This window comes from Salvelinus alpinus, unplaced genomic scaffold, assembly GCF_045679555.1.
Source record: "Salvelinus alpinus unplaced genomic scaffold, SLU_Salpinus.1 scaffold_44, whole genome shotgun sequence".
Lineage (NCBI taxonomy): Eukaryota > Metazoa > Chordata > Actinopteri > Salmoniformes > Salmonidae > Salvelinus > Salvelinus alpinus.
The window spans coordinates 380,870-398,290 of NW_027255985.1; the positions used below are offsets into that span (position 1 = coordinate 380,870).

General features: G+C 40.5%; 1 protein-coding gene across 1 annotated transcript; it reads left to right on the top strand.

The window, feature by feature from the left end:
• The first annotated feature begins 335 nt into the window (after positions 1-335).
• Positions 336-11,327, top strand: LOC139567115 (zinc finger protein ZFP2-like). The gene is made up of 2 exons (XM_071388603.1): positions 336-956; positions 7,986-11,327. The coding sequence occupies exons 1-2, from the start codon at positions 584-586 to the stop codon at positions 8,690-8,692; spliced, it is 1,080 nt and encodes a 359-aa protein (XP_071244704.1). The 5' UTR covers positions 336-583; the 3' UTR covers positions 8,693-11,327.
• Positions 11,328-17,421: the final 6,094 nt, after the last annotated feature.

The window sequence follows — 17,421 nt, forward strand, 5'->3', positions numbered from 1 at the left end:
AGTAATTTTTGCTCATATTTATCAAGGGTATCAATAACTAGGTGCTTATTTTGATATCTAGTTATTTAACTGAATCAGAAATACAGATGTGGAATAGATGTAGAGTTTGTTTTAAATTCTCATAAAAAATCTGAACTAATCCAACAACACTTGTTGCTCTTTGTACGTGTTGATATAATATTAATATTTAATGGAGAGAAAAAAAACGTTTCCCTAAACTGCTTTATAATATTATAATTCAATGAAGAATAAAAAAAGTTTTCCCTCAACTGCGTTTCCTCCCTCCAGACAGCAGATGGCAATATGTGTCTTTCAGGCTATGTTTCTTCTGTGACGTATAATCTAGTGGACGGAACGCTTCAACAACTGCAGCCACCTCGGTAGCTCGCTAGCCAACAAAGTCGGAACATTCATGTTCTTTAGACAATTTCCTGGTTTATTTGCCACTATGATTTAAACATACTTATGTGGAAACAAATAGCTACCCCATTTAATATTTACGTTTTAAGTCAACTAACGTTAGCTGGCTGGTTAAGTTAGCACTAGTCTAATCGCTAATGCTAACTAGCTATTATCCCCGACCATGAGTTCACTAAGCTACTCTCCTCCTGCTATAGAAGAGGAGGTCTGCTGGACGGAGAAAGAAGCTCTCGTGAAAGAGGAGGAGGAAGAGGAGGTTGTTACAATACAAAAACAAGTAGAGGGTGAGGCTGTTAGGGTGAAAGAAGAAGAAAAAGACGTTTCAGTGAAAGAAGAGGAAGACGCGTTCAGAGTGAAAGAGGAGGAGGATGTTACTGTGAAAGAAAATGAGGAAGATGCAGTTTTTGGAGTGGAGGATGAAGCGAAAGAAGATGAAGAGGTTTTTGGAATGAAGGATGAAGAGGGGGAGATTACTGTCACATTAGAGGAGGACGAAGAAGAGAAGACTGGAGAACTGATTAACACCAGTAAATACAGTGAGTACTATCTTATAAAACAGGGGCACAAACTCAGCAGTTGTTGAACTAATGTGTGATTTTTAAAAGGGCATTCTACACTTGAATATGTTTTTGTACTGTCGGAATTGTTCATGACGTCCTCCAGTGATTTTTAAACTTTTCCTGTTGAAAAGTGATATACACTGCTCAAAAAAATAAAGGGAACACTAAAATAACACATCCTAGATCTGAATGAATGAAATATTCTTATTAAATACTTTTTTCTTTACATAGTTGAATGTGCTGACAACAAAATCACACAAAAATTATCAATGGAAATCAAATTTATCAACCCATGGAGGTCTGGATTTGGAGTCACACTCAAAATTAAAGTGGAAAACCACACTACAGGCTGATCCAACTTTGATGTAATGTCCTTAAAACAAGTCAAAATGAGGCTCAGTAGTGTGTGTGGCCTCCACGTGCCTGTATGACCTCCCTACAACGCTTGGGCATGCTCCTGATGAGGTGGCGGATGGTCTCCTGAGGGATCTCCTCCCAGACCTGGACTAAAGCATCCGCCAACTCCTGGACAGTCTGTGATGCAACGTGGCTTTGGTGGATGGAGCGAGACATGATGTCCCAGATGTGCTCAATTGGATTCAGGTCTGGGGAACGGGCGGGCCAGTCCATAGCATCAATGCCTTCCTCTTGCAGGAACTGCTGACACACTCCAGCCACAGGAGGTCTAGCATTGTCTTGCATTAGGAGGAACCCAGGGCCAACCGCACCAGCATATGGTCTCACAAGGGGTCTGAGGATCTCATCTCGGTACCTAATGGCAGTCAGGCTACCTCTGGCGAGCACATGGAGGGCTGTGCGGCTCCCCAAAGAAATGCCACCCACACCATGACTGACCCACCGCCAAACCGGTCATGCTGGAGGATGTTGCAGGCAGCAGAACGTTCTCCACGGCGTCTCCAGACTCTGTCACGTCTGTCACATGTGCGTGTGCACCTGCTTTCATCTGTGAAGAGCACAGGGCGCCAGTGGCGAGTTTGCCAATCTTGGTGTTCTCTGGCAAATGCCAAACGTCCTGCACGGTGTTGGGCTGTAAGCACAACCCCCACATGTGGACGTCGGGCCCTCATACCACCCTCATGGAGTCTGTTTCTGACCGTTTGAGCAGACACATGCACATTTGTGGCCTGCTGGAGGTCATTTTGCTCTGGCAGTGCTCCTCCTGCTCCTCCTTGCACAAAGGGGGAGGTAGCGGTCCTGCTGCTGGGTTGTTGCCCTCCTACGGCCTCCTCCACGTCTCCTGATGTACTGGCCTGTCTCCTGGTAGCACCTCCATGCTCTGGACACTACGCTGACAGACACAGCAAACCTTCTTGCCACAGCTCGCATTGATGTGCCATCCTGGATGAGCTGCACTACCTGAGCCACTTGTGTGGGTTGTAGACTCCGTCTCATGCTACCACTAGAGTGAAAGCACCGCCAGCATTCATAAGTGACCAAAACATCAGCCAGGAAGCATAGGAACTGAGAAGTGGTCTGTGGTCACCAGCTGCAGAACCACTCCTTTATTGGGGGTGTCTTGCTAATTGCCTATAATTTCCACCTTTTGTCTATTCCATTTGCACAAGAGCATGTGGAATTTATTGTCAATCAGTGTTGCTTCCTAAGTGGACAGTTTGATTTCACAGAAGTGTGATTGACTTGGAGTTACATTGTGTTGTTTAAGTGTTCCCTTTATTTTTTGGAGCAGTGTATAAATACAGTAAAGTACAAACACACTAAAGGGAAACAAATAAATGTTTTGAGCAAAATATATATATATATTTTGAGAACTGCAAACTAGAAGGAGTGAGTGGTGTCATAGTAAGGCCTTCAAGGAGTTGGCTTGATGGGAAGTCGTGATGTCATCCAATAGGCGACAGATCTTCATGTGAATATTCATTATTATTTTTAAAATCCTTCCTGTTCTGTCAAGTTGGTTGTTGATCATTGCTAGAAAGCCATTTTCAAGTCTTGCCATAGACTTTCAAGACAATTTAAGTCCAAACTGTAACAACATCACCGTATTCCTGACCTAACCCTGAGCATATCGGACTGTTTTTCTCCACTACATCACCGTATTCCTGCCGTAAGCTCTGGACCATTACACCAGATAATCGCAGCTGGCTAGCTGCCACCGAGTGGCCCAGCCTCGAAGCTAGCCTTGAGCCAGGCTCATCTCCCGGCCTATTTAGTGGACCCTATGATCACTCGGCTACACAGCTGATGCCTCCCAGACTCTTCACTAAGACGACTAGAAGCCACTACATCACCGGATTCCTGCCGTAAGCTCTGTACCTTTGCACCGGATTGGATATAGTGGCTAACGCCCTTGTCCCAAAGCTAGCACCAGTTAGCCTCGAACCAGGTGCATCTCCCAGCTAGCAAACAAATTACTCCAGCTACAATACCTCTTCTGCCAATTGGCCTGGACCCTTTGTCGACACAGACCCCCGCCGATCCATCACGACTGGTCTGCCGACGCAATTCCATCCGATGTGCCCTCAACCGGACTTTGCCAGACGTCGGTGAGGCCCTTGTCCCAAAGCTAGCACCAGTTAGCATCGAGCCAGGCGCGTCTCCCGGCTAGCATAGTAACGACTACCTAACGGCTTCCCTGGTTCATATATTGCTGTTCACTGGACGCTATGATCACTTGGCTACATAGCTGATGCCTGCTGGACTGTTCACTAATCACGGTTCTCCATTTTGTTTATCTGTCGGCCCCAGCCTCGAACTCAGGCCCTGTGTGTAGTTAACCTTTCTGGGGCCAATAGCCAGGGAAAATGCAGAGCGTCAAATTCAAATAAAATACTAAAAATCTAACTTTCATTAAATCACACATGTAAGATACCAAATTAAAGCTACACTCGTTGTGATTCCAGCCAACATGTCAGATTTCCAAAAGGCTTTTCAGCGAAAGCATTAGATGCTATTATCTGATGATAGCACAACAGTAAACAAAGAGAGTAGCATATTTCAACACTGCAGGCACGACACAAAACGCAGAAATAAAAATATAATTCATGCCTTACCTTTGACGAACTTCTTTTGTTGGCACTCCAATATGTCCCATAAACATCACAAATGGTCCTTTTGTTCGATTAATTCCGTCGATATATATCCAAAATGTCCATTTATTTGGCGCGTTTCATCCAGAAAAACACAGCTTCCAACTTGCGCAACGTCACTACAAAATATCTCAAAAGTTACATGTAAACTTTACCAAAACATTTCAAACTACTTTTGTAATACAACGTTAGGTATTTTTTAACGTTAATAATCGATCAAATTGAAGACGGGATGATCTGTGTTCAATACAAAAAGAAAACAAACTGACGCAACTTTTCCGGTAAAACAATCCACTTCAAGTGACTCTCATTTAAGATGGCCGTACTTCTTCATTACACAAAGGAAAAACCTCAACCAATTTCTAAATACTGTTGACATCCAGTGGAAGCGGTAGGAACTGCAAACAAGTCCCTTAGAAATCTGGTTTCCCAATGAAATCTCATTGAAAAGACAGTGGGGGAAAAAATCGGAATGTTTTGTCCTCAGGGTTTTGCCTGCTACATAAGTTCTGTTATACTCACAGACATGATTCAAACAGTTTTAGAAACTTTGGAGTGTTTTCTATCCAAATATACTAATAACATGCATATGTTATATTCTGGGGATGAGTAGCAGGTAGTTGAATTTGGGCATGCTATTTATCCAAAAGTGAAAATGCTGCCCCCTACCCCGAAGAAGTTAACTGACCCTCTCTGCCCATTCATCGACATTTTACTTGTTGTTATTGTCTTACCCGTTGTTGTCTTAGCTGATTAATTGTTGTCTTACCCGTTGTTGTCTTAGCTATCTCTCCCAGTCAACACCTGTCATTGCTTTATGCCTCGCTTTATGTCTCTCTAATGTAAATATGCCTTATATACTGTTGTTTAGTTATCACTGTTTTATTTTACTGCGGAGCCCCTAGTCCCACTCAACATGCCTCAGAGAGCTCTTTTGTCCCACCTCCAACACATGCGGTGACCTCACCTAGCATAACTGGTGCCTCCAGAGATGCAACCTCTCGTATCGTCACTCAATGCCTAGGTTTACCTCCACTGTACTCGCACACTACCATACCCCTGTCTGTACATTATGCCCTGAATCTATCCTACCACGCCCAGGAATCTGCTCCTTTTATTCTCTGTTACCAACGCACTAGACGACCAGTTCTGATAGCCTTTAGCCGTACCCTCATCCTACTCCTCTGTTCCTCGGGTGATGTAGAGGTTAACCCAGGCCCTGCGTGTCCCCAGGCGCTCTCTGTAATCGAAAAAGCCTTGGTTTCATGCATGTTAACATCAGAAGCCTCCTCCCTAAGTTTGATTTACTCACTGCTTTAGCACACTCCAACCTTAATACTGTAGCTGTTTAGTTACAGTCACATGTTCAACTATCATCAGCTGATCCAGGAAATAAATTTCTGAATGACAGTGACATGACAAACATTACGACATGCAAACAACAACCAAAGTGCTTCTTCATTCATTACTCTGGTAAAGACAGTTATGCCGTGCACCACGTTGCATCCAACATCCCTAACAAATGAATGTTTATAATGTGTTATTGTCTACTTGATTTACTGTAGGGTCTCGTTAGTCTGTTTGGAAATGGAGATACTAGCTCATAATGTGTAGAGAACTGTTCCTTGATGGATAGGCTATTGTACAACACACAGCTATTTTCTTATTCAGGACATTTAGAATGACAACACATTACAGAGTAGCCTAGTGGGATTATTCACAAAATGATCTGGTTATGAAATGTCATGACAGACATTTTAGTTTCCATGTTTCACCTGAAATGTTCAATGATTTTTAACCTGTCTAGCCCCGGGGTTCCGCTAGCGGAACTCCTCCCACATTCCACTGAAAAGGCAGAGCGCGAAATTCAAAAAATAATTTTGAGAAATATTTAACTTTCACACATTAACAAGTCCAATACAGCAAATGAAAGATAAACATGTTGTGAATCCAGTCAACATGTCCGATTTTTAAAATGTTTTACAGCGAAAACACCACGTATATTTATGTTAGCTCACCACCAAATACAAAAAAGGACAGACATTTTTCACAGCACAGGTAGCATGCACAAAACCAACCAAACTAACCAAGAACCAACCAAACTAACCAAGAAACAACTTCATCAGATGACAGTCTTATAACATGTTACACAATAAATCTATGTTTTGTTCGAAAAATTTGCATATTTGAGGTATAAATCAGTTTTACATTGCAGCTACCATCACAGCTACCGTCACAAATAGCACCGAAGCAGCCAGAGTAATTATAGAGACCAACGTGAAATACCTAAATACTCATCATAAAACATTTCTGAAAAATGCATGGTGTACAGCAAATGAAAGACAAGCATCTTGTGAATCCAGCCAATATTTCCGATTTTTTAAAGTCTTTTACAGCGAAAACACAATATAGCATTATATTAGCTTACTACAATAGCCTACCACACAACCGCATTCATTCATTCAAGGCACGTTAGCGATAGCGATAGGCACGTTAGCGATAGCGAATAAACCAGCAAAAGATATTAATTTTTTCACTAACCTTCTCAGAATTCATCAGATGACAGTCCTATAACATCATATTACACAATACATATATGGTTTGTTCGAAAATGTGCATATTTAGAGCTGATATCCGTGGTTATACATTCTGAAAACTTAGCATATTTTTCCCAGAATGTCCGGATATTTTTCTGACACTCACCTATTCTGACCAAATAACTATTCATAAACATTACTAAAAAATACATGTTTTATAGGAAATGATAGATACACTAGTTTTTAATGCAATCGCCGTGTTAGAATTCTAAAAATAACTTCATTACGACATGCAGCTTACGTTATGGCGAGAGAGCGCCCAAAATCTGGGCGCAAACTAATAGTACACATGTTCGACAGATATATGAAATAACATCATAAATGGGTCCTACTTTTGTTGAGCTTCCATCAGAATGTTGTACAAGGGGTCCTTTGTCGGGAACAATCGTTGTTTGGTTTTAGAATGGCATTTTTCCCTCTCGAATGAGCAAGCAAAACTAGCCAAGTGGCGCTAAGCTCTCCTTCGTCACCAAACGCAAAGAACGCAACACGTCTAAACTCCGGAAAAATTTTCAATAATCTAATAAAACTATATTGAAAAAACATACTTTACGATGATATCTTCACATTTATCAAATAAAATCAAAGCCGGAGATATAAGACGTCTATAACGATTGCTTTTCAGAAGCCAATACTGGTGACCTTTATGCGCTTCCTGAACAAACGAATTCTGGGGTCATGCCATTCCAAGCTGTCTCTTTTGACCATAGAAAGAGATTGAGACCCCATTTTACTGGTTGAAGTGTTTTTTAACTACAAAGCGGTTGATTTGCGATGATGACACAAACATTATATTATTCAGGACATTCAAACGAGCGTTACAATTATAATCCAAAGTAGTGTGAAATGCACTCATAAGCAACCTGGAAATGGAGGTTACTCCCCTGAGTTTCACCCATTCACATCAGAATACATTGTGAAAAACTAAAATCTTTGCTCACCATTTTTGCTCCAGGCAGATATACTACATCCATAACTAGCGGTTTCCTCATTAGCAGGGAGGTGTTTCTGCAATCAAATTGTGTGTGCATCGCCCTCGTACTGCAATTTTATTAAACACAGAAAGGGGCCAATATTGGACACCAAAAGTTGTCTGGCACACTGCTTAGGGGTTCAACAACTTATTTATTGCCTACATTCATCGATTTTACTACTAATGTGAAAACAAGACAAAATATGACTTCTTGCTCATTTTAAGACAATTGTCAAATAATTGTAACATTCATTACAGATGTCAATTGTTGTACAACATCATGGCTACGCTGTTGGCATCAACTTTTACAGTGCATTTCCGCTGTTGTGGGCCTTTAACTATCTGTCTGACTTTGTTGTTCACACAGGAGAGAGACGGGACAATCGTGGATCCTCTGGGGAGTCTCAACAACATCATGATACTGACGAGGCAGAGAAGTGTCCCTCCAGATCAGAACTCCTCAAGAAACACCAGCAGAGACCCACAGGGAAGAGAACTCACTGCTGCTCTGACTGTGGGAAGAGATTCACCTCATCAGGCATTAAGATTCATCAGAGAACACACACAGGAGAGAAACGTTATATCTGTGATCAATGTGGGAAGAGTTTTACTCAGTCAACCAGCCTGACATCACACCAGAGAATACACACAGGAGAGAAACCTTTTATATGTGGTCAATGTGGGAAGAGTTTTGGTCATTCTAGCGATCTGACAGTGCACCAGAGAAGACACACAGGAGAGAAACCCTATAGCTGTGATCAATGTGCAAAGTTTTTTTTTACATCTGGCAACCTGAAGGTACACCGGAGAACACACACAGGAGATAAACCTTATAGATGTGATCAATGTGGGAAGAGTTTTACTCAGTCAACCAACCTGATATCACACCAGAGAACACACACAGGAGATAAACCTTATATCTGTGGTCAATGTGGGAAGAGTTTTGTTACATCTAGCAGTCTGACTATACACCAGAGAACACACACAGGAGAGAAACCTTATAGCTGTAATCAATGTGGGAAGAGTTTTGTTACATCTGGGCAGCTGACTGTACACCAGAGAAAACACACATAATAGAAATCTTATAGCTGTAATCAATGTGGGAAGAGTTTTACTCAGTCAAACAACACCAGAGAACACACACAGGAGAGAAACCTCTTAGCTGTGACCAGAGATAATCTGATAAAAGATCTCTGATCAAATATCAGAAAATACATACATGAAGGAGTTGTTTCATGATATCAATGAATTAATGTCACAATGTAGAATGTTTTAACATTGTAGTAGGAGTATTTTAATGATGTTCTACCTATATATATGTTTGCCCTGTTCTATTGATTTCAACATGATATGGATATTAGCCTCAGGGGGAAAATCCAGGCTCTGAATTGAAAGAGTACTATTTATGAGATTTAACAAAAATTGACTAACAAACCAGTGATCTAACCAGTGATCTTAACATTATTCCCAGATTCCATGTGGTTTTTGAGCTGTTAGTTTTAACAGGACGTGCAACCTCATCTCCCTCCTCTCGGCACAATTGATTTCAACATGATATCTATGAGTGATGACAAATAAGTGTTGCCTTCCTTTGTTTAGTGACCCCTAAATTTAAATGCATCACTCCAAAATGTAGCTGACTATTCTGCAGGTTGTCCTCTAACCAGTGAGGTAAAAGATATCTCCCATTTCCATGTGTTTTTTTAGTTGTGTTAGTTTCAACAGAACATATAACCTGATTTCCCCCCTAATTGATATCAGTGATCTATTGCTACTTGTCAAAACAACAGCGTTTTTGCTGCTTGTGCAGTTTATAAGGTGCTTGTTTTAAAAAATATATATGATTATTGTGGCAGATGTTTGTGTATATATAGCACATTTTACTTTTAGGTTTTGAATATATCACAAACTGTTTCTGCATATTGGTTATTTGGACACGTTAAAACTGTGTTTTGACATTGGGGCTATCCCACCTAGCAAAATGTCATTGAAAATAAGACTATGCCCAACGTCCAATATACTTTCGGTTTTATTTGAAAGTGAAAGTTGAAAAGATGTCTTTTGTCAGTGACTTGAAAACGACTTAATTTCAACATACTTGCAGCCTATACACATGGACGCAGTATGATAAATTGGTTTATAATCAATTTTATTAACAATCCTACATCACTCCAGTATTTCTTTACAACATTCAAGTGCTAATTGTCTTTATTCCACTACTGAAGAAGCATGACTCAAATCACCTCATATTTCAAACATTCAGCCTGACAAAAGATACATGTTTTATTATTCCATGCCTCGCCATTAAGGTAATTATTGCCAATACATATTAACAAAGGGGTATAAATTTGCTTTTAATATTTCATATTTACAATTCATGTAACATTTAGTCATAATTATTTATGAAACAAACTGACAATTTATGGGTACAATTATATTGAAATTGTTATCCTGCTTTTAGAATATCAGGGTTCGTTCTCAGATGTGCTAACCCAAATGCATGACATTGGGGACTGGGCCCCATCCAATAACATGCCTATCGAGTGAACCCTGAAAAGAGAGAGAGAAGTAAGGTGGAAAGTTACCACGGATATTGGGATTTCGCAGGAGTTTGCTCTTGAAATCAGACATGACTAATACAATTAGATTTGAGTTTCTTTTTTGGGGGCGGGTTTACTGCACGTTTTTCCGTGAGATGAGTTTTGTTTGGGCTCGTTCCAAGGGGACGAGCGTTCTAGAAGCTAGTGAGTTTTAGGAAGAAGAGAGTTCTAGAAGCTAGTTAGTTTTAGGGTTCTATTGAAAGAAAAAGGATTTAAAAAATAATATTATTGCATATTATTATTTAGAAATTTGTTTTTTCTTGTTTTTCATTGTTGACAGCCAGTGGACACCATGTTTATATTGTAGAAGGTGAAGCATTGTAGTTGATTATAATGTGAAATGGAAATTGTTTTCTGTTGGTGGTGAGCAAACTTGTCCAACAAAAATATAGGATATATTTGTTGTCTAAAGGGGAAGGTGTTACAGGCTTTGGTTTTTCCATTTATGTTTTGAGGTTGGACTTTAGCACGTATAGCTCGTTAGCACGTATAGCTCGTTAGCAAGTATAGCTCGTTAGCACGTAGGGCGCACCGATTGGTGTCACCTCTTTAATCAGTATGTGTTACACCTGTGCTGGATTGTCCATCTCGTTTGTGGGAAGGTGTTTCACCTGAGCTGGTCCAGGTTCTATTTAAGAGTGTCTGGCCCAGTGCTCCAGTTGTCTTGATAGATGTGGAGAGTCAACACCTTTAGTTGCGCCACCTTTTTGGTTTGCTTCCTGTCTTTAAGTTTGGTGTGAGTTTTTCTTTTGTTTGCCTCTTCTTGGGCAGATTTAGTGGGTCTCATGGTGGGTGTCTTTTGTGTCCCAGTTGTTGTTACTAGTCAACTTCCAGTGGACACCCCCATAGTGTCTTTCAGAGCCCCTCCTAAAAAACAAGCCTATATTTTGGGTTGGATATTGCATCCAATTAATATTTTAATCAATGGAATTTCCTTAATGTTCATTAGTCTTTCAGTTGTTAGTCTTCTGTTTGTTGTGTACTAAATATTGTTGTTTATTTTCATTTTTGTTCTTCCTGTGATGCCATTGTGTTGCATCCATGTCTGAAATATGCTGTATAAATAAAGCTTAATTTGATTTCAACAAATGAACCCAATGACCAATCAACAGACTCTTGGTCCCTCTTAGTATGAAAAACAGCATCACTTTTCCAGCCTGCTGAAGGTGTGGTGGAGTGGTAAACACCACCCCCGGCTCTACCAGGGGCTTCAGGTGGTCTCCCACAGCTCTGCTGGTGGAGTGGTAAACACCACCCCCGGCTCTACCAAGAGCTTGAGGTGGTCTCCCACAGCTCTGCTTATGTCATGTTCTGTGGCCTTGCTGTTCCATTTCTTGACTGCCGCTGCAACACAAAAATAAACACATTTAGTCATATTATATAAAACATTAAAAGTAATGGATATGGAGCATCTATGGCCTCAGTTACACCTGGCACCTAAATGTGACTTCTGTCATCCGATCACTCCAAGCTGCATTAGGTTCAGATCTACCAGGATGGGCATTGTGTTCGGGATTTTGAGTCTGGCCAAATATCCATAAGCAATGGAAAGAGATGTGGGTAAAAGTACATTTGACACAAATTACCTTTATCAAAGAACAAATGTGTGTGCCTGAGGGGAAATTAACTTTCATACAGCCAAAAGTTGTGAGAAATTACACCAATATCAGTGGACAATTTGCACTAATGTAAATTAACATGGATGACGGAACATATTACCTTTTGCTTATGTGATGAACTGCTAAGGGGACATAAATATTTACCATCTAAACCATGTGTGACCTCTCACCTCTCTGGCTGTAGAAGTGTTCTTCCTAACCAGTCCCTCAACAGCTCTCTGAATGAGCTCCACCCTCACTGGGTCTTCAGAGGAGAGGAAGGCTGAGGAGGGATGGAAGGATGACTGGATCAGTCAGTCAATAAAGTGTAGAGCTGCTATGCTGTCTGACAAAATCACTATTTTAGTAGTTCATTAAAGTAAATAAGGCTTTATGACTGCTGAATACCAACTATCAATCACTTAGATCATGTATTTTCATGTAGAGATACATCCTTGGGACGTCCCTAGCTCGTTGAAGTTGACATTTAAAAGGGTTAAGTATAGGGTTTAGGGTAGGAATATCCCAACGATCCCAGATAGCATTGACCATTGTGCCTTCTTCTGTCTCTTTTACATAGCAGGTGATGAGTTCTGACTTCTGTACTTTTAAATATTAAATATCCTTATTATTTGAAATTGAATGAAACAATAATGTATGTTGATGCTAATATGATGTACAATATTTCATGATGTTTCTATATGATAATAGCGTAATATATTTAATTTGCCATATACTATTTTTTAACAGTTTCACTAATACATTTTTTATTAACTTAATTATTATGATTCAACGTCAGTTCACCGTCTCACCTCATACTGTATTGGAGCAGCAGCAGCTGACTGCCCGGTTCAACATCAGTTCACCATCTCACCTCATACTGTATTGGAGCAGCAGCAGCTGACTGCCCGGTTCAACGTCAGTTCACCGTCTCACCTCATACTGTATTGGAGCAGCAGCAGCTGACTGCCCGGCTCAACATCAGTTCACGTCTCACCTCATACTGTATTGGAGCAGCAGCAGCTGACTGCCCGGTTCAACATCAGTTCACCGTCTCACCTCATACTGTATTAAAGCAGCAGCAGCTGACTTGATCGTTGATGCTAATCAGCATGTTTGAATCTGAGAGTAAATAGAGCCGGACTGCAACTCTAAAAATGAAGGGTTCAAGTGGAGTTGTTCTCAGATCCCCTAAGAACCGTAGGGTTCTTGGTCGATGAAAAACAGCCCCAAAAGGTTCTTCAAAGAACTTGTTAGAAGGTGGGTTCATCGAGGAACCTCCGTTGTTGCTGGACTTCTTCCGGGAACTTCGCAATTACAACTGAAAACGATGGTGACAAGTTTGGATGCGACAACAGTTAAGAGAGGTAAGTTGGGTTGATGTTTGGCTCTGAATATGTCTCGAAATAACTTATATAATAATATAACATACTAATAATGAATAACGAAGACAATTATGGTTTTCTGTGAATAGCTTCCATAACGTTACTATAGTTAATTACCGTAAATATTAGAAAGCCGGGTTTAACCGTCGGCGTTGTATGAGCTACAGTACAGTACCGTTATCTAGCTAGATAACGTTATGTCCTAACTAGGCACAACTAGGTTTGGATTATTTCCCTGAACTATATTTTTTTCCCATATATTGTATATCGTTTCCATAAAGCCAACATGGCTTTACACTCATTAACGTAAGTTTACAATCTAGAGCAGTTCTCACTTTTGTGATAATGAACTAGCTAACGTTAACTAACTAACTAACTAAAGACGGTGACCTGTCCAGACGAGATGTTACAACGAACTGAATCGTCAATGGAGGTCTTCCTCTTTATATAGCCTGCTACAGCATGCAATACTATTAACCCACAAGGGGGCATAACGTTACATGTACATTACTATCCCATTTTGGAAACGTTACATGGACAAAACTATCCCATTGTCACGTTCCTGACCTTATTTCCTTTGTTTAGTCTTTGTTTAGTTGGTCAGGACGTGAGCTGGGTGGGTGTAGTCTATGTTATGTGTCTCATTGGTTTAGGTGTGTCTGATTTGCCTGATATGGTTCTCAATCAGAGGCAGGTGTTTTACGTTGTCTCTGATTGGGAACCATATTTAGGTAGGCTGTGTTCACTGTTTGTTTGTGGGTGATTGTTCCTGTTCGTGCGTTCATGTTTTTATGTTCTCAAGTTCAGGACTGTATTGTCCCATTGTTTTTTTTCTGTTTATTGTTTTTGTTCGTGTTTAAAAGTATTCAAATAAATATGGATACATACCACGCTGCGTTTTGGTCCGATCCTTGCTCCTCCTCAGACGAGGAGGATTACGACGTTCGTTACACCCATTTTGGAAAACGTTACATGGACAATACTATCCCATTTTTGGAAACGTTACATGTACGCAATATTTATTTTATATATATATATATATATATATATATATATATATGTTTTAATGCTTGTAAGACTATTAATTGACACATTTTCTCTTCCTTTGAAATTCTTATCGGACAGAACATGGACACAATGCAATTGGGATCAAGAAGAAGGTACAGATATGTTGTAGGACAGCTGCATTTGAAGTGTACATTTAACCTACATAGCAGTCAATACAAACTGAAATCTATTAGCATACAAATGTGTGCAAATTATCTTTTCAGATCTTCTCAGAAATGAATCAAGTCCATGGAATGGATGTAGACAAAAATATAATTCAAGGACTATCAGAGGTAGAAAGGCGAGGCAGGGGTGAGGACATCATCCTGCTATTTTGACAGTCCCTGAAGGACAATACAGAAGAGGGATTTGCTCTTATTCCTTCCCTTTCTCTAATGTATTTTGTAATAAAATTAGCAAGTGTAGTAAGATCATTTAAAAAAAAAAGTTTTATTTCACCTTTATTTAACCAGATAGGCCAGCTGAGAACAAGTTCTCATTTACAACTACGACCTGGCCAAGATAAAGCAAAGCAGTGAGACAAAAACAACACAGAGTTACACGTGGGATAAACAAACGTACAGTCAATAACATAATAGAAAGTCTATATACAGTGTGTGCAAATGGCGAGAGGAGGTAAGGCAATAAATAGGCCATAAATGGTCATAACTAGTAAACACAGATTCTAGTTTTCATCCAGTTCACACAGATAGCTGACTGGGCCCTGTTTACACCTCCACACAGGAATACACACTCAGAGCCTACTGACTGGGCTTTTTACACCTCCAAGGTGCCCCCCTCACACAGGAATACACACTCAGAGCCTACTGACTGGGCCCTGTTTACACCTCCAAGGTGCCCCCCTCACACAGGAATACACACTCAAAGCCTACTGCCTGAGCCCTGATTACCTCTCCACACAGGAATACACACTCAGAACCTACTGACTTGGCCCTGTTTACACCTCCAAGGTGCCCCCCTCACACAGGAATACACACTCAGAGCCTACGAGGCTTTTCTAAAAACTCCACTTTGCGTGTTTCGCTCACCTCATTCTTATTTTTTTTTAACTACGTTCGAGATGTGGTATCCACTCAGCTCGCTGCCTCTCAGATCAAAGGTGGGTCCATCTGCTCCGTTCCCGAAGTGTGGTCTCCCTGAGATTGCAAGTTTGAGGGATCCCTTGATTTACCCAGGTCGTCAGGAGCGGTCACCAAGTCAAGATTCACATCCCCATCGCCAAATGTGGTGGTTCATTTCTTTAATATCAAATGAGGAGACAAACTTATCACACAAGTCAAAGTTATTCTTAAACTAAATCCTTATTCACTTAATAATAAGGGAGCAGGTCAAGACAACGCACACATATAAAGAGAATCAATTGAGTGCTTTACAATAATGATGGCTGGTCGACAAATCACCCCCAGATGATTCGTTGAGAGCCACGAGACAAAAGTACAAAGGTCTTTTACAGCCAAGATACACCCCTTTCAAACTACATGACGAACAACAGATGTATAGAACGGGTCACAAGATTAATATTTGTATGAGAGATACTTATAATTCTCAGCAGACAGTATCTGCTGTAAAAACAGTACTCTTTGTGTAGAGACCAGGGTCTGGCCCTGAGGTCATCTCTCCCTGGTACCATATAGAACAGAAACATTAACTCATGCTCTGGAATGCTGTCTCTTTAGGTTTTATCACCCAAAAGACATTGTAAATCTCCTGTCAGTGTTTTCTCCCAGAGGCCCATCCTCAGTAGAACACACAGACACTATAGTTCAAAGAACCCTCTATTATGTTGCATAAAACAACCATTTGATGCAATAAAAGTATTATAACATAATGTTGCAGTTTTGCTCTGTGTCCACTGAAAGTTGACAAGTAACAACAACTGGGACCTAAAAGACACCCACCATGAGACCCACTAAATTTGCCCAAGAAGAGGGAAACAAAAGACAAACCCACACCAAACTTAAAGACAGGAAGCAAACCAAAAAGGTGGCGCAACTAAAGGTGTTGACTCTCCACATCTATCAAGACAACTGGAGCACTGGGCCAGACACTCTTAAATAGAACCTGGACCAGCTCAGGTGAAACACCTTCCCACTAACGAGATGGACAAGCCTGCACAGGTGTAACACATACTGACTAACGAGGTGACACCAATCAGTGCGTCCTACGTGCTAACGAGCTATACGTGCTAACGAGCTATTCGTGCTAACGAGCTATTCGTGCTAACGAGCTATACGTGCTAACGAGCTATACGAGCTATATGTGCAAACGAGCTATACGTGCAAACGAGCTATACGTGCTAACGAGCTATACGTGCTAAAGTCCAACCTCAAAACATAAATGGAAAAACCAAAGCCTGTAACACCTTCCCCCTTTAGACAACAAATATGTCCTATATTTTTGTTGGACAAGTATGCTCACCCCCAACAGAAAACAACTTCCATTTCACATAATCAACTACAATGCTTCTACAATATAAACATAGTGTCTACTGGTTGTCAACAATTAAAAACAAGAATAAATGCGTATTTCTAAATAATAATATACAATCGTATTATTTTTTAAATCCTTTTTCTTTCAATAGGATCCTAAAACCCACTCGCTTCTAGAACTCTCGTCCCCTTGGAACGAGCCCCAAAACAACTAGTCTCCAATACGGAAAAACGTGCAGTCAAAATAAATTGTGATCCATGGCAACGCACTGGCTAAACGCAAAACTTGTTGACTGCCCACCCTTGAGACAATCAGCAACCAACTCCTGCAATATCCGTAGTAACTTTCCACCTTACTTCTCTCTCTCTTTTCAGGGTTCACTCGATAGGCATGTTGTTGGATCGGGCCCAGTCCCCAATGTCATGCATTTGGGTTAGCACATCTGAGAATGAATCCTGATATTCTAAAAGCAGGGCAACATTGTCAATATAATTGTACACAAAAATGGTCAGCTGGTTGCATAAATAATTATGATTACTAAATGTTACATGAATTGTAAATATCAAAACCAAATGTAAACCCCTTTGTTAATATGTATTGGCAATACTTCACATAAGGGTGAGGCATGGAATAATAAAACATGTATCTTTTGTCAGGCTGAATGTTTGAAATATGAGGTGATTTGAGTCATGCTTCTTCAGTAGTGGAATAAAGACAATTAG